The 23,846-nt window shown below is 43.2% G+C and overlaps 1 protein-coding gene across 3 annotated transcripts in view; it reads right to left on the bottom strand.

Annotated features, from left to right (window-relative positions):
* The window catches only part of RASGRF2 (Ras protein specific guanine nucleotide releasing factor 2), a 279,623-nt gene that overhangs the window by 118,012 nt on the left and 137,765 nt on the right, over positions 1–23,846 (bottom strand). For all 3 annotated transcript variants that reach the window (XM_075541229.1, XM_075541230.1, XM_075541231.1), the window contains exons 10-14: positions 21,992–22,152; positions 20,751–20,817; positions 20,035–20,171; positions 5,367–5,449; positions 356–604 (exon numbers count right to left, since the gene is read on the bottom strand). In XM_075541229.1, coding sequence (XP_075397344.1) covers positions 356–604; positions 5,367–5,449; positions 20,035–20,171; positions 20,751–20,817; positions 21,992–22,152 — 697 coding nt within the window. The remainder of the gene's footprint in view (positions 1–355; positions 605–5,366; positions 5,450–20,034; positions 20,172–20,750; positions 20,818–21,991; positions 22,153–23,846) is intronic.

Here is a 23,846-nt window from a genome sequence, read left to right as displayed (position 1 = left end):
AGAGCAGCACTGCCCCGTGGGTTTCTGAGGCTGTAACTGTTTACGGGAGTAGAAAGCCTCATCCTTCTCCTGTGGTGCACCTGGGGGATTGAAACTGCTGACCTTGGAGTTAACAGCTTGTAACTACGATGCCACCAAGGCTCCTTTATTAATAGTTCATTTGAAACCGTTATTTTCAGGAAAAGCCTACAACAATCGAGTTAATCTCCAAATAATCCCAGAGCATGATGAGACTCAACATCTCACTCAGAAACTCACAATCTTCCACTGTGGGCAGGTCAACCAGGTCCATGGGCGAGACAGGAGCCCTGCCCAGTGACACAAGAGCCACACCCCCACCTACTCCCAGACGTACCTCACAGGGATGGAGGTGAAGGGCCTCTTGTAGATGTCGGAAAGCTTCGCCAGCACTACGGCTGCGGAAGTGAAAATCCGGTAGGTGTGTAGGAAAGTGTTGAGGAAATCAATGCTCAGGAAGCGCAGGTCTGTCAGCCGCTCCAAGAGGCGCCCCACACTGGCATAACGGATCTGGGGCACCTTGCAGGAGTTGAGCGTCTTACTGAAGCAAATGTCAGTGTCGTCTTTATGCAGACGGGCATCGGACCTGCACACAAAGCAGGGGCAAGTAACCAAGCAGCACGGCGCTTCCTCTCTAGCCACGGAGTAGCTCAGTGTTTGCAAACAAACCCTTGTGGCTCGGCCCTCCACTGCACTTCATGAGCTGGAAAAGCACGTGCAGTTATACTGTCTATAGAGATGTATTTAAAAATAGGCCATTGCCGTATAGCCCTCAATTAAACCAACTACCATTGAGATGACCCAGAGAAACCTATAGAGAGTTTCTGAGATTGTATATCCTTAGGGGAGCAGACAGACTCATCTTTCCCTCAAGGAGAGACTGGTGGGTTTGAACCACTGACCTTGGGGTTAGTAGCCCAACACCTAACCCACAGTGCCAGCCACTAGCACCACTATTGGAGAGCAGGCCAAAATTAATTGTGGATAGGAGTCCTGGTGGCGTAGTGGATACACATTAGGCTGCTAACTTCAAGGCCAGCGGTTTGAAACCACTAGCCACTCCACAAGACAAAGATAAGGCTTTCTACTCCCATAAAGAATGATGGTCTTGGAAACCCATAGGGGCAGTCTACCCTGTCCTGTAGGGTTGCTATGAGACAGCATCAACTGCTGGCAGTGGGGTGTGTGTGTGTAAAATCATGATTGCTATTGCTACGTCTCGCTGCTAACCTTGTTTAATGTTTAATCTTCTCAGGTGAGTGGAGTCATATGCCCTACGGTGCACTCAGGAAAGGAACATTGCTATGCCCTTCAGGCAAAGCCAAACAGGAGCATCAGAAGGGAGCTTGTAAACAATCAATGAGGTGCAGGGGTGAACCCTTCCTGAGAGTCTGCTTGAACCGGCACCCAATGCTGCTCGCGGCAATATCTGCTGCATGACTCTTTAAATCCTCCGGTTTGACTGCTTCCCAACCCTTTGCCCCCAGGCAGTTCCATCAGAAATCTACGGTACCCACTCCAGGTGGATCATGCCGGTGGGAAAGATACCCACCTTCCCACCACTTGGAGGAAGCGCACAGGCTGAACAGTCCCTGGCCGCACGCTCACCACCCACAGCCCTTGGATCCCATTTGTTACCGAGGGCGAAAAAGGAGGGTGGAGAGGGGAAATTTGTAAGAGGAAAGGCTGATCGGCAGAGGCTGAAGCCACCCGAAGCTCAAAAGCATTGTTCAACCCTCGCCAGAACCTCCTGTAGCCTCTTTCCCCTCAGAGGTCCTCAGCAGCTCAGGGGGCCGCAGACAAACAAGGATGGGAAGTCCTGGAGTTCATTCATCACTTGCTGAAAGGATGCTCTCCTCCGGGCCCTGTGATATCTGGCGAGAAGGCGGCTTGCTAACAGGCAAAGGCAACTGGTGTGTGCCCCTAATTAGTCCTTTCAGCACTCGGCAGGGGATCGACAATTATATATTTATCTCTTTTTGGATAAAAAGGAATCAATAGCTTTCTTAGTTTGTGCTTCAAAACTTTCCACCCCAAAGGATACTCGAAGCAGGTGGAAGTCCTTCATGTGCAGGCCTGAAAGAGCATTTTTAAAAAGCAGCTCACTCCTGCCAGCTAACTACTGAGGGGCTGCTCCTTTCAGTCTTATCACAGGTCTTTGAAAAACATAAGTGCACCTGAAAACAGCACGGCTCCTGTCACTCACTCCTGAACCCCCAGGCGACTGGTGGTTTCTGGTTCTCCATTTCCTCGTTTGGAAAATGAATACGCTTGTGTCAGAACGCTGCATGGACCTATCCAGCCGCCTGTGCAGAAGCCTCAAGGAGGCCCTGACGTTTCCCCCACCACTTCCCAGTGGAAACCTCCACTTTCTGACAAAGCTGATGTCCATTCTCTAGACACGATGTGTAGAACACACTCAGATGCCATCTGAAAGGCTCTTGTTACCTAATAAACGTTTAGCAATCTAATTGACTTTGAGCATTGCAACTTTGGACTGCAATTAGTTTAAGCAAAACGCAAGGGGGGAAGGATACAAACACACACGTGGTAGCCCACAGGAAAAGAACAGAAAGCTCATTACTCCGCCGTCCTCAAAATTATGATGACATTTTCATTTTAAATAAAGAAATCAACTATTATTAAAGGATTTCATTTTCTGCTACTCCACGGAATAGGATATCCTTTTATTTCCCAGGGGGCTCTCAGGAAAAACAGAATGCCTTTCTTAACACTCCTACGATATTCACACCTCCTTTTTTTATAAACATTTAAAAAGCAATCCTGAGACATCAAGCCCACATGATCTGTGGTAATTAGGAAGTTTTAGAAGGAAGAGCGTGCATGCAAAGTGAGTCCATGTCAGTAACAAGCCACAATGAAGATCGGATTGTTCTTCTTGTATCTCTGAAAACGGTGGCAATTTTGTGGGGACTTGGGGGATTTGGCGGTCTGAGTCAGTGGGATACACAGGGAAGAAGAACATAGCATTTTGGGGAGGATACAGGCTGGGAAGAGGGTCATGGAAAGAAATGGAGATGTAAAATCATATTCTTCCCTCTGAATGAGGAGAACTAGATCCACGGAGGCTGAAAAGAAGAAAAACAGGGATACTTCACACTAGGACACTGCTTGGGAGGCCATCCAGCACAGACACACATCCCAGCATGCTGGACTCTCACAGAACCTCCTTCAGTCTGAGAACAGGGTTCTGACCTCACAGGTAAGCGCCCCCCTCCCCACCCCTCACTGGATCAGCTCTTGGGTGGACCCAAAGGCAGGGAAGCCCAGGTGGGTCTGGCTGTGAGGAAGCTGTGCAAACCTGAGTAAGCACAGGCTCACAAAAGACTGCCATCACCCGGGAAGGCAAGTAGACTCGGCCATGGACCAGCCTAACTGCCAAGCACCTGACTAAGGTTTTTATTATTATTCATTTTTTTCAAATCTACAAAATATATGCTCAGCAGGTGTGCAACAGTCTCATGGTTCAGCGAGAGATAACTGGGTACACTAGCCAGCGCAGAGTTTTTGTGAAGTATTAAAATATGAATCCGATGGTAGAAAAGTAATAAGAAAATGCAAGTTAAAAAACTAAGTCATAATTTGAAACTTTTGATATTTTGAATTCAAATTCCATATGTAAAACTTTAGTCTCACACTTTTTTAATGAAGCCGGTTAATTTTTTTAAAAAACACACATGCAACTATACTGAATGAAAAACCTAGAAAATGGAATGTTAAAGTATTCTTTGCCTTAGAGTTTTAAAGTCACCCCTCCCAAAATGTTTGTCAGCTTGACCATACCTGTTTGCCATCAAGCCGATTCTGACTCACAGCAAACCCCGTACAACCGAGAACCATTGCTCCACCCAGTTTCCAAGGATGCAATTCTTATGGAAGTAGGCTGCTATAGATCGACTGGTGGACTTGAACCACTGACCTTTGGGTTAGCAGGCCAGCACTTAACCACTGCACCACCAGGGATCCTTTTCCTTCAACAAGCAATTTAAAATGCCATTAGCAAATCATTCTTTTATCGTTTCCATCTTTCGGCAGTCATGGTGGCATTGTATCATGCACTCTGCCTCTGTCGGACACACTAAGCATTGCTTTAACAACATACCATTGAGATGATGCTAACTGAAGTTAAGGCTTATCAGGAGAGGAAAGGCATTGTGCTAAAGTTGTTCTTTTACTGCCTTTGCATAAACAATCAGGTATCAAAAAGCCACGCACAAAGGCACAGAAGATAAACAGGTTCTAAGTTCCACATACATATTTCGGAAACTATAATTGAGCTACTAGAAAAATGGCGGCTTCATTTATCTATCTATCTATCTATCTATCTATCTATCTATCTATCTATCTATCTATCTATCTATCTATCTTCTATCTATCTATTTCTGGTACTTAGAATTTGGAGTGCAAACAACCAAGAAGATGAGAGTCATGAACAGTTTGGTCAGTTTCAAAATAATCCCCAAACAATTTCTGAATTTGGAAACAGAAAATATATGCAGAGCGAAAAGCACCAACTAGTACACAGAGTCCTGGTCCGTAATTAGGGCTATCACTCTTGTTAAGCGGTAATTTCCCTAACAATCACTTTCAATGGTAGGATTTGCTTTTCAACAAAAACAAAAGGGCACCGGGAGGGTGGATACAGGCACAGACCTGGGCAAGTAAGTCCAAAAAACCAAACTCGCAGCCACCGAGTCAGTTCCACCTCCCGGCAACCCTTGGGCACTGGGAGAACTGCCCCTGCGGGTCTCTGCGACTAACTTTGTACAGGAGTAGAAAGGCTCCTCTTTCTCCCGAGGAGTGGCTGGTGCCTCGCAGCCCGTCACATAACCCCGATGCCACCAGCGCTCCCTGCAGGTGGGCAGTGAGTGGGTGATGTGACAGCGCCAGTTTATTGGGGTTGAGTATGTTCCAAAGGGAGACAGCTCTAGAGGCCAACCTGGTGGGAGATGCAGATGAGGCAGTCACCCCACTGTCAACCCTCAGACCCTGCACTGCCCGACGGCCACAGCTAGCAATCACTGTTTCCATTTCCTCCTCCAAGCTTGCAAACCTTGATAGGCTTTAGTCCTTAGTGAAGGTACAGCTGGCACGAAGGAATATACAATTTTCCCATGCTGTGATTCAACCGAAGTAGGCTTTGACTTTGAAAAGCTGAGTTGATAGCCTTATTATTTATAACCTCAAAACCCGAATTATCACATTACTGTCAAGAAACATTCTAAATGATAATAGAATGCCACAGAAGCCAACTTTGATTCAGAGTCTAATATATGTTACAACTAAACCTTGGCTTTCAGTGGAAGGGGAAGGATTATCGTACTTACTTAATCATATGTGGCACCGTAACCTTGGAATTCTCTTCGAACACTATCGTCATTAAACCATTGCATCTTATATTGTCCACACACTGTGAAAATAAAAGTAGACCATGATTATGATCCACAGGAAAATCTAGGTAGATCAGACACCCCAGAAATGCTATCTGTACTCACAGAGAATCAGCTGTCTCACCTGCATGCAACTACAAATGAGCAGCCATGAATGAAAAGCCTGCTGATAAACGTTACACAGACTGAACTGATTTGATAGTCAGATACCACAGCTGAGCACCACCCAAATACCTTGCGAATACTAGAGGATCCACAGAAGAGCTATGTTTTCTGGGAACATATTTTCTGATGATTCGGTCCACAAATAACCACATCATCTGGCAGACCTAAAATTATTTGAGAGATTGATACCTTCTGCGGGTGATCAATTGGTCTTTCTATATTCATGCTCTGTCACAGGAGTTAACTGGAGCCCTAGTGGCTGAGTGATTACTCATTGGGCTGCTAATCACCAGGTCAGCAGTTCGAAACTACAAGACCATAAAAAGGCTTGGGAACTACAGAGGCAGTTCTTCAATGTCCTGTGATGGGGTCACTATGAGTTAACATCAACTCTATGCCAGTGAGTTTTGTTTGCGTTTGGTCATATTGGTTTGGGTTGAGATTAGAAATGGTGGTTTCTAGTTCCAGTATGTTGCTTTGTTGGTAAGTTTCCACTTTGGACCAGTTTCTATAGGCGTTTTGAAGGCTGCCATATTGCTGTTACAGAGTGTCATCTCCCTAGCTTGTGGAGCACATGGGCCCTCGATCATCTCTCTTTGCAAGAAGATTCAAAAAAGGCCTGCTGATTTTCTGTCTCTGTTGTTCATGCTATTCACTTAAAACCTCCCCTTCATTTTGAAAATTACATTTCCTTATTCTTTCCTGTCTTTCTTGCCAGACTCCTGTAAGCTGCATGATAACGGGCCTTCTGTTCCCTCTGTCTGTGACTTAAAGTTGCCATCTTTTTTATCTCGGCTGCACCTCGGTGATTTCCTCAGTTATACCGATGAGCTGATTATTAGTCTTCTCTTCAGCTGTGCCTTATCCAATGTCCTTAATGAATCTTTCAGTGTAGTGACTATAATTTCCCTCTTCTGGTATTGGTTCTTTGACATGATCTCCCAGTTCTTCTACATACCCCCTACTATTTCCTTAGTGTTTCTATCTCTTTCCTTTCTTTCGTTAAAAAATTATTCGTATTTCAACCATGGCTTCCTTTTCTGGACTGTCATCCTAACCTCTGAAGTTCTCTTAGTGTTCAGTATGCTTTTCATGTCTGCCTCATGGTGGAAAGGGATTCCTCAGAAGGTGGTCACTTTTGTTTGTGAGCACATTTTCAATGAGACCAGACTGCTGCTTGTGAGCACAGTGGCTTTGTAGTCTCTTCTACCAGGAATTTTAAGAATTCAATGGTCTAAGAGCTGTTTGTATAATGGCTTCTCGGTTTTGAATTTCACACTGTGAATATTAACATTAAAAATTCATATTTAAAATTTCATATCCATAGGCTAATGAGGCATTCATTTCAAAAAGAACATTTATAAAAACCCAGAGCCCAAGAAAAAGACAAATTTCCTCATTTCTTCCCCAGAATGAGTAGAGAATTTTAAGTTTTATTCTCAGAGCGGACGGCCTTCCTTGCCTCGCCTCCCCGCCCATTAGTTCTCTTCTCCCCTCTGTCTCTCTCTTTGTTGTTCATATGTCTATACCTTGAGACTTATATCCCATCTGAAATCATTCCCAAGCTTCCAAATTTTCTGACTTTAAGCTCCCTTGCTATTTCTGGCAACTGGAAATTTCCCTGTCTATCACCTATGTGTTAAAATATTTTTTATTTTCTGTGTTAAACAATTCTAATTTATAGTTAGGGAGAATCTAAATTAGCTCATTCCTTCAAACTGGAATCTTAGGTGAGGTAGTTAGTTTATTGTGCCAACCTGGCCGATAAACACATGTGGGGTTAATTGAAGGGCAGAGGGATAAATGACTCGGTTAGCCTCGCCTTGCTTGTTCTCAGGTCTCTTGCTTCCTGATGGTCGGACCAGGAGGCAGCTGCCTTAGCCAATTCCCTGCTTCAGCTGGCAAGGCTCTGTAGGAGGTCTGCTGCTCAAGGTGTTTATTGGTGGGTGACTAATGAGTCTCCTGTGCCTCTGTTTACCTTGCAGCTAAAAGCATTGCGAGATAACTCAGTTATTTATGACCCCTTTAAGATTCTCTGGAACCCTGCATGTCCTTGTGCTTATCTTAGAATACAGTGCTGTTATTATTCAAGTGTTTAGACAGTGTGCCTAGTTAAGTAATGTTTACATAGCTAAGCGGTTCAGAATGTTTTTTTAAAAATAACAGCTTTAATGTTTACTTTGTAATCATTCCCTTGTAAGAAGAGTATAAAAACCAAGCTTTGAATATACTCAGTACTTCAGTCCATCAGAATTTTTCCTCCCAATCCCATGCTTTGAATATGTCTCTTTCTTTTCCTTTCATCCGCACACCTCTGTTCAGATGCAGTCTAGCACCTGCAAGGCTCACTTCCTGCAAGACATCCCCAAGGAGAAGCCATGGACCTACCCCGATGCAGCCCTGGATGGTGGAGCAGCCATGTGGAGACCCCTGCCAGTGCTGAGATGCTTACACCCTTACTGATTTGGCTTTCATCCTGCAGTCGGCATCATTGTGTCTGTTTTGTGAGATGGAGGAGGACTTTGTGGATTGGTGTCAGACATATGGGCTAATGTTGGACTTGTAGATTTGGGCAGCACTGGGTTGGGATGTTTTCTTTTTTTGGGGGGGGGATGTTTTCTTGATGTGCACTTAAACCTTTATATAAAACTCTCTCTTATACATGAGTTTCTATGAATTTGTTTCTCTAAAGTACCCAGACTATTACATTAGGTAATGTTTCAGCCCAAAAGAGAGATTTATGTGACCATTTCCCACATCTTATTATCCCATTTCAGATCTCACTCACAAATCTTCTTCATTCTTTGTGTGAGACATTAAAACTGTTGTCAAGAGAAAGAAACAAGGAATTTTAACTTACCTTCAGAATTCAGCAGAACAAACTATACATGCAATTTAGGCCATAGCTTAAAATGCTATGTAATGAAAGGTCACATTTTAAACACACACAAAAATCTTTGATAACTAGCATATTAAAGATCATCAATAAATCAATGGGATAGACTGACAGGTGAATTGATGTTATATACCATATGTATTCATACATATTCATTTTTGTGCTGAAAAACTGGGGTTCGGCTTATACATGGGTCAGTGGTACTCCAGCGTGGTGTAACCTCTCGCAGGTGACTGCTGTTCCTCCACTGTTCATTCAAAGCCCCGATGACCCTGCAGGGCTTTGGATGTTTGTTTACTCACATCTAACCAATCAGAGCCGTCCTATGACGTGGACGGCTCCAATTCGCAGAAGCACCCGTAGTGATTCACTTACGCGGGCAGCTGAACTGGTAAGGATGTGTCTGTGGCTGCGCTCCATCTCTCCCCTCTGGTCTCTGTATTAATTCACATCCTGCATTTCCCACCCTAGGCTTATACTCGAGTCAATCCGTTTTTCTGATTTCCCAGGTAATAATTAGGTACCCCGGCTTATACTCGGGTCGGCTTATATTCGAGTATATACGGTATATGAAATTTGAAATGGGCTTCTGATTTCTTGTAGGTCCCCAGACAGTCTTCCGATACAATAGGAGTCTGTACAAACCAGACCAGGAAGAAACATGATGGCAGCAGACAGACCAGGAGCCAGAGCAGCAGGCGTCCCTGCCCACAGAAAATTAAAACTGCGTGCCTTTGAGCAGGAGGCTCGCTTGCCCAGTGAGGTGCCCTTTGAGACTTCTTCAGGCCTAAAGGAGCTTTTCAAACACTTGCCAGAGGAGGGCAGAGGCCAAAGGGTTCATGGTGTAGATACTGAGAACCAGAGAGAAACGCGCCTTCCAACACAGCTGAGAAGAGGCACTTCAGACAAAAAAAAAAAACCTGCATCTGTAATATTTGTTTTTGTTTGTTTGATTTAATCTTAACTTGTAATCTGTGAATTTCTGTGTGGCCATTATACTGGATTCGCAAGCCCAGCAGAGTAGTGCTGTGTGAGGGACCGTTGATGTAGGCAGAGAAGGATTGGTGGGGGGGATTTTTTGAGAGTGGGGGCTAGAGAGATGTCAGAACTCTACCCCCACAGGAATCATCACTGGGCAGATGTGCAGTTGAGGTCTCCTTGTTGGCTGTAGGAGGTCAGACGTGACCCCACATCAGTTAGTCATCACTGGCATTCCCCACCTGCCCTGCGGCCCAGATCTTGCCCCTTCAGACAACTAAACTCAAAGAACATAGAAAAGGAAGACCATGTGAGTCCCTAGCGGTACCCAGACTGCCGTTTTGATGTGGTGAGAAGCGAAAGGAAGGAAGAGGAGCTCTCCGGCAAGGGCGAGAGCGGCGGAAGCAATGCCTTGAGGAGTGCGTGGCCCCAGCTGCGGGAGGGCCTCAGAAGCAGCAGCAGCTTTACATTTTGATGTGTTTAATAAGTTACAAAAGGAGATTTCTTGATCATGTATATTTTAGTTCAATGTGTGACGCTCCCTCGAACTCACTGCCTTCGAGTTGGTTCCGACTCATAGCAGCCTTATAGGACAGGGCAGACCTGCCCCTGACAAGAGGTGTGAAGGACTTGTCCATCAGGAGTTTTGAGGGTCACTCTATTTTTTTTTAACCTTCTCAACACTTCTCAAGGCCTGGAGAGAAAGGTTAGATTCATATTTTCTCTTTTAATTCACCTATTTTTATGGTAAAGTAGAAAATGGTCTATTAACTTCAGTGAAGCTATTTTAAGACAGAAAGCATGTCCAGTCTGCTGCACACTTGTCTACACAAGGTCTATATTTTGACATGACTGTCCAAACCCAGAAGCTCAGAGGGGACTTTAAGTTTTGCATTTTAGTTACTCGCCATAATGATAGAGAAAGCTGTTGAACAAACCATGTTGTCCAGCACGAGACAAGCAGACACGAGTGCAGGATACTGAAAAGCATGGTCGAAATTTGAGCCTCAAACCTTTCCCTAAAAATAGATGTTGGAGGTGAAGAATTGGTCAAGACCGTTAGCCTCTGCATGTTTTCTTGGAGATGACAACAGTTAATTATGGCCTGACTGGTGCAGCTAAAGGTACAATTAACCATTCAAACAATTCTTGCTTCTAAAAATTACACCTCCAGAGAGCGAGGCTTGGTAAATAAAATATCCTTAAAGCTCTTTAGAGTTTCTTATACGACATTGGGATTGGATAAATACCTGAGAACCATTCTGTTATCCTAAATAAGAGCCGTGCATGGCTAATATAGAAATGCACCATAGCTGAATAAAGTGGCTTACATTAAACCTCACCTCAAATAATCAAAACTTAGCAATAGAAAAGAAATTAAGACAAAAGGAGAATGTGTTAAAAAATTTTAATTCAAATGAAATGCTCACTTCCCTGCTCTATATAGACTGTTGTATTTCAAGTGAATAAAAGTACATCCCTAACAAACAGGCAAAATATGGAAATAATAGGAAATGTTAATATCGGCATTCACAAAATGTATATTAGAACTACCAGAAGGCAATACTTCTTTCCATTAGAAAGAAAAATGTGGTAACATGACAAGCTCAACCTGGACAGGATTTGGAAGAAAGGTTGCGTGGATGGCTTGTGGGTGTCGGAAACGATGAGTTGAATATTTCTTGAGGAAATTTTGGCAGTCTATAAAATCATGAGAGTGACCAGGACCTCTGAACCAGTGGTATACTCCTCAGGGAATATACATGCCAATTGGAGATTTTTAAAAGGGAGTGTAAGATAAGATATAATTATTTATAAACTATCAAGGGACCAGGGGTGGGATCGGGAAGCGAGGGGGATGGGGGGAAAAAAAGGGAAACCGAGCTGATTCCAGGAACCCAAGTGGAAGGTGGATTATGAGAATGATGAGTGCAACGAATGTATAAGGGTGCTTTGCTCAATTGATGTATGTACAGATTGTGATAAGAGCCTTATGAGCCCCAATAAAAAGATTTTTAAAAAAAGAGGGGAAAAAATCTCCCTGTACCAAGTTGTTAACTCCCACATTATATATTAATGCTGAAATCTGGAAACAGCCCATATTCCCAATTATTTTAAAAGAGCTGCAAAGTGCTCATTTAAAGACTATATCTTGCTATTTAAAGATGCCATTATGAAGAATTTCTACAAATACAGAAAGAAGTAAGTAAAATAAAAGCAAAACTGTCGCATTTGAGAAGGGGCTTCGAAAGTTCCTGGAAAGATTTTCGGTCAGCTTCTCCTTGTGGAGGATGGAGTCCAATCTGCCAACCAGGCCGCGGCCCCATAATGGATGCCTCCTGAAAGGTGTGGCCTTTCATAAAAAAGGAAACTTGGAGCTTCCTTCCTCTCTCTCTTCTCGTTGCTGGAACTCCTTGCCTGGCTCCAGCGGAAGCCCCATGTGGGCCACTGGACCCTACTGCCATGTTGACCCCCTGCCACGTGTCCACTCACCTCGGATTCACTCCACTGGCACCCATGGACCTGTGATCCCCCTGCTTCCCACTTCACCTGCAGCGTCATCCGCCTGTAGCCGCAGGAGTCTGCAGAGGGCCCCGTGCTAGCAGCAGGCTGGAGGACTACGCTAGGGAGCATTCGTGATGCAAAGTTGCTTCTTGATACAAACATCTTCCTCGTACATAGCTGAGTGTCACTGGTTTGTGTCTCTAGCCAACATCCTAACACAGTGGAATTAAAAGACAATGGAATCGTTCCCGAGACTTCTTGAAGCCACCCGGTGTATGCTGGAACCAAAAGGGTACACTTATCTCTGTATAAATAGCGGGATTTGGGAATAGAATGTGTTGAGTCTCAAGGACTAAAACCCACTACCATTGAATGGATGCAGACTCATTGACCCCATCGGACAGATGAGGGCTTCCATGGCTGTAAATCTTTATGGAAGCAGACTGCCACATCTCCCAGGCTATCAATCCTTGTGGGAGCAGACTGCGACATCTTTCTTCAGAGAGGATAGGGTCAAACTGCTGACCTCTTACTTAGCGGTCAAGCTATTAACTGCTGAGCCAGGAGGGCTCCCTTTTCTTCAGGATTGAGGGTCTCTGATTTCAGGGACCTGTGGTGCTTGTTAAACACGGCATTTTAGAATGGCGTCGGAGATTCTCGAGTAGGAATATGCATTAAAAAAATGTCCTCAGCTAATTCTAAACATAGGTCATTCGTGGAAAATATTTAGTAAATATACATTTAGTATCTGGACACTGAACTATTTTTAGTTTCCTTTTGTGTCTATATTTTTAATGTGCACACACTAAAATATTAATAGTCATTTGCAAGCATCTAGTAGGCCATTATTAATAATGAATATATCCAGAGATAAATTTGGGATATTGACAAATATCTTTTTCAGCAACTCGGGTTCCACAAATGTACACTGCTGTTGTTGCTGTTAGGGGCTGCTGACTCACACAAATCACACCACAAATCACTCCCAGTCTGGCGACAGCCTCACAGTTGTCAGGTTTGAGTCCAATGCTGCAGCTATGCGTCGATCCATCTTGTTATGGGGCTTTCTCTTTTTCTCTGACCTCTACTTCACCAAAAGTAATGTCCTTTCTAGGAACTGATCTCTCCGTAATATGCCGGAAGTGCATGAAAAGATTTCTCACCACCCTGGTTTCTAAGGCTCATTCTGCTTATACTGCTACCAAGACAGATTTGTTTGTTCCTTTGGCAGTCCATGTGGCAGTTACATAATCTGTTGTCAATCTGAGATTTAAGAGTGAAGGGGTGGAGTTTAGGCTGTCAATGAGGCTATCAATGATTACCTCATTTGGAGGCGATAAGGAGATAAATAGCTCATTGAACATGGGACACACACTCCTTCTCTGTGAGACATTACTGATGAGGGGCCTGATGGAACTATGCTAATGCATCCAGAGTCTTGGGGGCTGGAGGAGCCATGTGAAGACACCTATCAGCACTGAGATGCTTCTACACCACTGAATCCACAAGATGTTCCACCCACTGGCCTGTTACCTTTCTGTATTCAGCGGCATTGCATGTGTTGTTTGAGTCTGAAGGAGAATTTGTAGACTGTTATCAGACGTGTGAACTAATATTGGACTTAAGGACTTAACCTGGACTGGGCTGGGATGTTTTCTCAATATTCAATTGCTCTTGTATATAAAGCTCTTTCTTATACACATATGAGTGTCTATGAATTTGTTTCTTTACTCAACCCGGACTAACAGTCCGTGATGCTTTCAATATTCCACACCAACACCATAATCCACATGTATCAGTTCTTCTCTGGTTTTCTTATCGTCCAACTGTTATTTGCATATGAGAACATTTAAAATCCCAGGGCGTGCGTGAGGTGCACTTTAATCCTCAAAGTGACACCCTTGCTATTGACTACCTTAAAGAGGTCTTGTACAGTCAATTTGCCCAATACAACTAGAACTGTTTGCAACAGTGGAAAGCCCAGTCTTTCTCCCACAGAGTTTCTGGTGGCTTCAAACTGCCTACCATGTGGATGACAGCCCAACATGTAACCACTACAACACCAGGGATCCTTGCTCAAAGCAATAGGTTGTTCGATTTCTTAACTACTGCTTCCATGAGCATTGATTGTGGATCTGAGCAAGACGAAATCCATGACAACTTCAACTTTTTCTATCTTTATACTGATGTTAACTAGTTATGAGGACTTTGGTCTTCTTTACATTGAGTTGTACTCCATCCTGAAGGCTGCAGTCTTCGATCTCCATCAGCAAATGCTTAGTCATCATTGTTTTCAACATGAAAGGCGTGTCATCTGCATATCACAGATTGTTAATAAGCCTTCCACCAATCCTGTCGCCACACTCCTCTTCACACAGTCCAGTTTCTAGGATTATTTGCTCACCATGAAGATGGAATATGTATGGTGAAAGGACGCAAGCCTAATGCATACCTTTCTGATTGAAACCATGTAGTATTCCTTTGTTCTGTTCAAACAACTGGATCCTGGTCCATGAACAGGTTAAGCAAGAGCACAATGAAGTCTAGAATTTTCACTCTTCTCAATGCTATACATAGTTCATTGTGATCCACATAGTCATATGTCTTTGCATAGTCAATAAAACACAAGAAAACATATTTCTCGTAGTCTGCTTTCAGCCAAGATCCATCCAACCTAAACAATTATATTGTCCCACATTCTCTTATGAATCAGGTTTGAATTTGTGGCAGCTCCATAGAGATGTACTGCTACAGTCGTTTTTAAATTGCCTTCTGCAAAAATGTATTTGCATGCGCTAAGAGTGATATTGCTCCATCATTTCTGCATCCTGTCGGGTCAAATATGAATCCCTTTCAGTCTGCTGGCCAGTCTTAAGCAGTCTTCCAAATTTCTGGGCACAGACTAGTGTGCGCTTCCAATGCTTCCTCAGCTTCTTGACACACTTCAACTGTCAATTCCTGGAATTTTTTTTTTTTTTTGCTAATGCCTCAGTACAGTTTAGACTTCTTTCAATATCATTGGTTCTTGATCACATTAGTTCTTCAAAGGGTTGGGTGTACTTTCTGTTACAGTGACTCTGTGTAATCCTTTCATCTTTAAAAAAAAAAACTTCCTGCATCATTCAATATTTTGCCGTTGATTTTTAAAATACTGCAAGTTGGGGTTTGGATTTTTTCCCCTTCCATTCCCTCAGTTCAAGATATCCTGAGTATGTTGTCTTTTTTTTGCCTTTCTAACTCTAGATCTTTGCACACCCCTTTATCATACTTTATCTTCTTGAGCTGCCCTTTGAGATTTTCCGTTCAGCTCCTTTACTTCATCCATCTGGACGTGCGTTAGCTACTCCATGTTCAGCTTCACAGGCCAAGTTTGAGAGTCTCTTTTGACATCCACTTCTTTCTTTCTTGTCTTTTTTGTGACCTTTGGTTTCCTTCATGGATAATGTTCTTGGTGTCATGTCTCAGCTCCCCAGGTCTTCTGTCATTAGTGTTCAATCTATCGAATTCCATTCTTGAACTGGTCTCAAATTTCAGGTGGGATATACTCTAGATTGTACTTTGGCATCTGTGTTAGTCTGGGTACTTTAGAGAAACAACTCCACAGAAACTCATGTATAAGACAGAGTTTTATATAAAGGTTAAGTGCACATCAAGGAAACATCCCAACCCAGTGTTGCCCAAGCCCCAAAGTCCAACATTAGCCCATATGTCTGACACCAATCCACAAAGTCCTCCTCCATCTCACAAAACACACACAATGGTGCTGACTGCAGGAGGAAAGCTGAGTCAGTGAATGTGTAAACATCTCCGCACTGGCAGGGGTCTCCCCATGGCTGCTCCAGCACCCAGGACTACCTCAGGGTAGGTCCATGTGGCTTCTCCTCAGGGATGTCTTGCAGGAAGTGAGTCTTGCCAGCTGAAGCAGGGAATTAGCTAAGGCAGCTGCACCCTGGTCTGATCATCAGAAAGCAAGAGACTCGAGAACAAGAAAGGTGAGGCTCACCAAGCCATTTATCTCTCTTCCCTCCAATTAATCCCACATATATTTATTGGCCAATTTGGGACAATACACTATTATTTCTTTTCATTTTATTGTGGGCTCGTACAACTTTGATTACAATCCATCAATCCATCGTGTCAAGCACATATGTACATTTTTTGCCATCATCATTCTCAAAATATTTGCTTTCTGCTTGAGCCCTTGGTATCGGTTCCTGATTCTTTTTTCCCCTCCCTGCCCACTCCCACCTCCCTCATGAATCCTTGATAATTTATAAATTATTATTATTTTGTAATATCTTACACTGTCTGATGCCTCCCTTAACCCACTTTTCTGTTGTCCATTCCCCAGGAAGGAAGTTATATGTAGAACCTTGTAATCCATCCCCCCTCTCCATCCCACCCTCCCAGTCTCGCCACCCTCAGCACTGGTTCTGCAGGGATCACTTGTCCTGGATTCCCTGTGGCACAATAAACCTTAACTATCAGCTTCCATGGGTTTGTTTTCATTTTCTTGAACTCCAACCTAAATGTACATGTGAGCAATGGGTGGTCTGTTCCACAGTTGACTAGCGCGGTTTTAGCAGTTGACATTGAGCTTCTCCGTCATCTCTTCCCACAGATATAGTCAATTAGATTTCTGTGTATTTTATCTGGAAAAGTCCATGTGTATAGTTGCTGCTTCTGTGGTTAAAAAAAGGTGTTTGAGATGAAAAAGCTGTTGGTCTTGAAAAATCCTATAAAGTGACCTCCAGCTTCGTTTCTATCACCAAGGCCATACTTTCCCATTATTGTTCCTCCCTCTTTGTTTCCAACGTTTGCATTCTAATCACCAACAACTATCAATTCATCTTGGTTGCATGTTTAATCCAGTTCAGACTGTGGAAGTTGGTAACTTCATCGCTGGCTTTAGTGGGTTGTGTGTATATTTCCCAAGATAGTTAAACAATAGGATTATCTGATTCAAAATGGTCAAGCCAATTTCAGGCTCACCAACGCCTAGGATGTAGCTCTTTATGTGTTCCACTTCCGTTGACTCCCAACTTCCCTGGACTCATACTTCATACATTCCATCTTCCAATTATTAAGAGATGCTTGTAGCCATGTCTTTGGTTTTTACTGAAATCAACTTTTATTTTATTATTTTTAAAATAATTTTAGTAGGGGCTCATATAACTCTTATCACAATCCATACATACATCAATTGTGTAAAGCACATTTGTACATTCATTGCCCTCATCATTCTCAAAACATTTGCTCTCCACCTAAGCCCTTGGCATCAGCTCCTCATTTTTCTCCTCCCTCCCCGCTCCCCCCTCCCTCATGAACCCTTGATAACTTATACATTATTATTTTGTCATATCTTGCGCTGTCTGACGTCTCCCTTCACCCACTTTTCTGTTGTCCATCCCCCAGGGAGGAGGTTATATGTAGATCCTTGTAATCAGCTTCCCCTTTCCAGCCCACTCTCCCGGTATTGCCATTCACACCACTGGTCCTAAAGGGGACATCGTCCTGGATTCCCTGTGTTTCCAGTTCCTATCTGTTTCTTTTCATTTTGAGTCATGCCCCATCAGTAAATGAAGGCTCCCAAAGTTTCATGTCACCGTGTCTTTGTGACAGACTTTGCTTTGGGAATGCAAGCCTTCCTTAGTCCTGCATGAGTACCTTGCCATCTGAGGGCAGATCTCCCACTATATCTGACAAGGTTCATCTGTTTTTCATTAGGCTTTCGGTGGTTAATTCCTCAGAAGTGGACAGCCGATTTCTTCTTCATAATCTGTACTTTGTATGAATGTCACTAGCATATCAGAGCCTTCATGAATTTGAATTTTAAGCAGAGAACAAAGGCAGCTAAGATGAAGGGAGTTGGGCAGCAGATTAGGCTTTGTCAGCCGTGACTCACTCTGCCCCTACCAACCATTTTCCAAACTCCACATCAGGAAATAAATTCTCTAAGAATGCTCACCGTTCTACTCAGCCTTTAGCACAGCCCACACAGAATCACTCTCCTCGATCCTCTCACGCACCCCTTGGCTTCCATAATGCCACGCCCTCTTTCCTGTCTCTCTAACTCCCCGGAAGTTCCTTTGCTGCTCTTGCTCTTTTCCCTGGCTCCTCACTTATTTTGTGGCCATCTTCCTGTTTCTACTTACACTTACTCCCTGGGTGACCTCGGCAGTCTCGCAGCCTGAGAGACCATGTAGATGAAGTCCAGCTTCCCACCGAGACTCTTTGCCAAATCTTGGGATGATGGCCCACTACTTAGTTAACAGCTACACCCAGCTGTCTAACAGACTACCTAATTCAACATATCAAAACTTCTGATTTTCACCACACCAGTTCTTTCCTCAGCAGATTCCCCATCTCAGTCTTCCAGCTGCTTAAGCCAAAAACGTTGGAGGGTCCCATGATCTTCTTTATTGCTCACATATTGTTTCGAGTCTAGTATAAAACCCTAGTGACTCCACTTTTAAATTAAATCTTTCCTTCCAACTCAAGTCATGCTCATCTGAACCTTCAGCATGCCTTGCCTCAATTACTGCAATGACCTCCGACCTTGCAGGCTCCTTTCCTCCCGCTCTCCATCCATAGTCTGAATCCAATCATGTAGTCAACGTAGTCCTTAAAGAGTGAGTAACCTAAATCATACGTGTTTATCTATCGCCTTTATTATTTATTTTCCGTTTTTCTCACGCTAAAATGCAAATTGTACAGGGTCGAGAGAGTTTGGTTGTGGACGTTGCCTTTAATGTTAGGGACGTATCCTAAGATTCCAGGATGGTGCCTGGCACATCCTGCATACTATCTTTGCTGAATGAATAAACCCAACAGTTTCAAAATATGCCAAGGCTCTGCCGAGCATAATGAGTTCATAGAGTGACATCATCATCACTCAGAAAGATAGAAGTGTGTGTTAATATCTTTTCTGATTCAATTGCAGATATACTCTCCTATAATTTTTGGCTAAGAAAAATATGAGCCATAGCATCTGGTGCATCTGCCCCAGGGTGTAGTCTGAGAGAGAAACTCATGTGTATGCTTAAGACTGATAAAGCACTAGAAAGCTTTCTTTAAAGAACCATTCCTGAATCCCAGGGAGCTTTCTCTACCCAGCACCCAGAACGCCACCCAAAACTTAACAACTCCGACTTGGAGGCCCAGTTACAGCTTACGTTGCTTTCTCAAGACCCATTACACTTCCTTACATGAAGTCGTCCCTTCCTCTGCTTCCCTGTTAGCCTGCCCAGTTCCCCGAGAGCAGGGCCATCAGATGTTTGTCACATCAACAAATGACCCAGAGTTTCATCAGGTAAGCGATGTATTACAAACAGGCCATGGGCGCATTAATAAATTTCCTTAAAGATGTACCTATTTAAATAACTGGAAAAGGATGGATTACGAAACCGAGTCAGAAGTAGAGAACGCCGTGGGAGAGCTGGCTGGTGTCAGGACGGATGACTGTGGGAAAGAAGGTGGAGGCCTGTATGATTCCTGCCTCTTAGGAGTCAGCTTCTGGCTGATTCTGAGTTGGATTCTCCTTCTCCCACCTTGGGAAGCCAGAGGAGGGCAGCCACTCTCCCTATGCCCTTCTTATACTGAGCATTCAGTCACTCCAGCAGAAAAATAAAATAAATCCATGTATATGAAGAATTTTGGAACCATTCATGTTTTCACCCAACTCTTATAACTATATTATAAATTCTTTTCAGAAGAAAGAAAACACAGAAACGTACAGTATAGGTTTTTTCCGCTTGTTTCAACCATCCTTGGGTTAACAGCTTTGAAGATATTGATCAAGCCTTCTTTGAACATTTTCTCTACAAAGGGTGACTTTGCCCTTTTGCTAGCTACTGCAGCCAGAATCCATGTAGAGCGTACCTTCAGGAATGTCTGAGTGCGATCATGACCAATTGAGACACTTGCTCAAATCCTGTCATTGATCCTAAAAACCCTTCCTAGAGTTCATGCTGTCAAGTTTAAATATATAATCTGTGTATATCTACATATATTACATAAAACCTACATAGGCATTTGTGGATAGATAGCTAATTTGCTTACCTGGCTTATGTCACTTGTCCAAGCTGCTTTCTCCTGGCGTGAAGGTGCTAACAAGACCACAGTGAAGGGGGCGGCATGCAGAGGCTCCACCACTATTTTAAAATCCAGGTGACCAAACACTTGCCCGGAACCTTTGGCTGGAACACGTGAAAAATCAAGCAATTAGATGTGAGAACGTAAGCGATAGCTGTTTTCACTGTATCCTGCTGTAGAACCTCATCTCAGCAATCTCTCACTCTGAGCAGGGGGAAGGCCCCCGGAAGCTCATAAACAGAGGAGGAAACTAAGGTCAAATGGGTTATTCTTGATGAGAATCCACAGCTCTTTCCAACGGCAGAGTTGTTTTATTATTTATTTTGACTGCACATGGGCTCCAGAATTCCAGAACTCATCACTGTACACTGAAAAGACCTTATCAGGAGACAGAGTGAAAATGTCACTGTGCAGAGTTGGTTGAGATTTTTGGCTCATGGATTCAGTAGGCTGACAGACTTCTCAAAGACCAAAGGACTTCAAAATATTGTGGAAAACTGCCACTCTCTCCTAAGTCCATTTCCCAGACTTCTTTGAAGTCCTCCTGTATAAGTGAATCAGGGGATTTACTCTCTAGGTCTATCCTGCCTCTGTACGTAGCTCTTCTTGCCCATAGAGGGATCCCAACCAGGAACCTTCTTTATTCATTACCACATGATTCTAAGTGACAGAATGTGACTTACGGTCATCATCGCTGGCATCCGGCTCCTCAATCAATGTACATTCTATTAGAGAGAGAACCCCACCTGTCTGGACACAAATCAATTTTTTATTAAGGGACGGAGGGTCACGGAGAGATTGAGACATTCTGATTTATAAATTTATATTCAGGTTGCCACAGGTTGGGGGAGGGACGGACAATTTTGCATCAGAAAACATTTTTGGAGACTCTTACATGTGTCAGAGAATTAAACTCATTTAATTCAGTTCTTCTCCCTGAGCCCACCCTGGCTCCTGATACTTGTCAGGCATCCGAAGTGCTCCAGGGCAGTGTGACAGCACCTTTGTGAGTAAACGCAGCTCAGCGGATGGACGGAACCACCAACCGGGATAAGTCAAGCAAGAGACAAGCCGTCATCAGGACTTGGAGAATGTTTTTCAGCTTTCATAAGATATAGATAGTATAATATATATTTTTGTAATAGTGATAGACATGAGATAAGCTCTTTTTTTCCTGTAAAGGGCCAGATAGTAGCTAGTTTTGGCTTTACAAGCCATATAATCTTGGCAGAAACTATTTAACGCTGCCTTTGTGGCTTGAGAACAGCCACAGGGAACACATCAATGCATACACCCAGCTCTGTTCCAAGAAAACTTGATTAACCAAAACAGGCAGCAGGCTGTGAACTGTAATTTGTCAGGCATGATGCAGTGAAAAAAGATCCCTGGTGGTGCAGGAGTTAAGCGATCCGCTGTGAACCAACATATAGGTGGCTCAAATCCTGCAGCATCTCCCTGAGAAGGACTCTACTCTTCTGCCTTCCGACACATTGCAGTCTAGGACACCCCATGGGGCAGGTCTACTCTGTCCTACGGGGTCACTGTCAGTTGAAATCTTCTCTATGGGAGTGAGTTGGTTTGTTTTGTTTTTTTTAAATGGCATGTAGAGCAAAGTAAAATAGTATTTAACAAATGTTATGTCAATGCCGTTTAGTGATTTGAAAGATATTTTTGTAACTCAGGAGAAACTTTTTAGGTGTCCGAGTTGTAATTTTAACTTATGGTAATAAACATAAAATATGTATCTATTACATTGAATATTAAGTGGGCATGAAGTCAGTATCAGAGTGGGTACTTCATAGTATATTACCTGTTCTTTGTGCAAAAGTGGCAATCCATCTTATGACAAGACCAGGCATGATAATAGCCTATATACATCTTAAGTGCACGGAATCTAAATGGAATACTCATGTAAAACCCGTACCTTGAGCAGATGCAGCTTTCCTCCTGAACTTCTTGTACAAATTAAAAAGTGTTTTGTAAATAAGAAGCATTGTCTTTCTCCTTCCTTTTTCAAAGACAAGGAACCCAGGCGCACTTTACTAAGTTTCCCCCTCTCAACGGAAGGTACTTGAATTAGAGAACCTGGTGGTCACAAAAGTGAAGAACACACAACAGTTAGTGAAGGTTATTGCCGCGGTCACAAAGTCTGGAACTGTTTCTCAAGACACCGAGGGCTGAGTTGATGCACGGCAGAAGCAAGTAAACCCTCTACACTCTGAGCAGAGGAACATTATGTTGCTTTTAAATGGCCAAACTAGTTTCTGCTTTCTGGAAAAGCACCTGAAACTCGATTCTCCATCTAGAATCTAGAAAACAAGTTTGGAAAAAACAAATGTCAAACTGAATTCAAAGAACAAGTCACTAATCAAATTAATTACCTAAAATAAGGCACATAGCATATAATTATGAGGCATGATACATTAATAGAATTACAAACAAGTAGAATTTACTCTTTCTGAAACACTGAAGGTAGATGGGTGGCATATTAATATAGTTTACATTTTACTTAGAAAGACAGAATATACTTGTATTTTATAAATATATATATTTTACAATTCAATGTAATTTAGTTAGGGACTATTTTTAAAGGTACTCTCACAAGTTATTTTTAAATTATACATAATAAAAATTCTTTATGGATTGTAAATTTAAAAAAACCAAACCAAGCAAACAGATACACAAACCATTCCTGTGAACAAAACTATCTTCCATTCAAAGGGAGAAGCTAAGCATAGACAGATTTTTACACTATTACCAACCTTCATTTCCTTCCAAAGAGAAGATAATCTAATAATAATTAAATGTCAAAGACAGTACTAAAGACTCCTGCAAACTCCGTGGCTCTGATCTTTGAAGTGCCTTGAACCAGTAATATCGCTAATATTCTCTAAATCCGCCACCTATGCAGTCTTACAAGGGCTTCTTTCAGCTTCCTAAGAACCATTACAACTACACTCGATCTTAAAGCGTTAGGAGTAGCCATCACTGAAAAACAATGATATTCTGGGCAATATTATTTTCCTTTTTATACTTTTCTTTTGTTACCCGATTATTTTAATGAGCCCAGATTACTTCTGTACCTGGAAAAACCCTACTAAAGTTCTTTATAGAAAGAATATGTATACATAAAACAGTAGGCCTATGATTGTGAGTCACAAAGCCTCACATTAACATGGGAACATCTCAAAGAGTATCTATTTTGTAACAAAGATCTCGATGTGCAGCATGGTACAAGGACCCAAGTTTGCAACCTAAATTTCCATCCCAAATTTAATTCCATTCCATCTCCTTGGGGGAGAGCTTAAGTGGGGCTGCTTGACAGACACCAAGTAGGCAGCTCTTCTGGACCTAAAGAGGCAGCCGGGGAGGCGTGGGAGAAGGAACCAAAGGGCAGGAGAAGGCTTGGTTCTAGGGAATGGAGTGGGCAAGGGGAGAGCGAGGGAAGGAGGTGCTGCCGGTGCAAGCAGACTGACAGGAGCTCACACGGAAAGCAACGCGTGCGAAGCACACAGGTGTGCGGAAAGCAGAAGGCGGCAAGTTTCCCTAAGAACAGAAGCACGAAGTAGCAGACAAAGGTTTGCACTGTCCTCGGGGACTCGCTGGAATAGGATGGAAGCTGGAGACGGGTTTTCAAGTGACCTAGTTCATCCCCCTCTTTTCACCAAGGGGGACCCTGAAGCTGGATAGGCTTAGGAGACTTTCAAGGTCACAGCCAGCCAGAAGGCAGTGATTTTGACGACAACCTCCAAGCTGAGCCTTGGGAAAAGGCAGTTAAG

Source organism: Tenrec ecaudatus, chromosome 2 (genome assembly GCF_050624435.1).
Source record: "Tenrec ecaudatus isolate mTenEca1 chromosome 2, mTenEca1.hap1, whole genome shotgun sequence".
Taxonomy (NCBI): Eukaryota; Metazoa; Chordata; class Mammalia; order Afrosoricida; family Tenrecidae; genus Tenrec; species Tenrec ecaudatus.
Note: the sequence above shows the minus strand (reverse complement) of the source record. Positions and strands in the feature narration are given on the sequence as shown.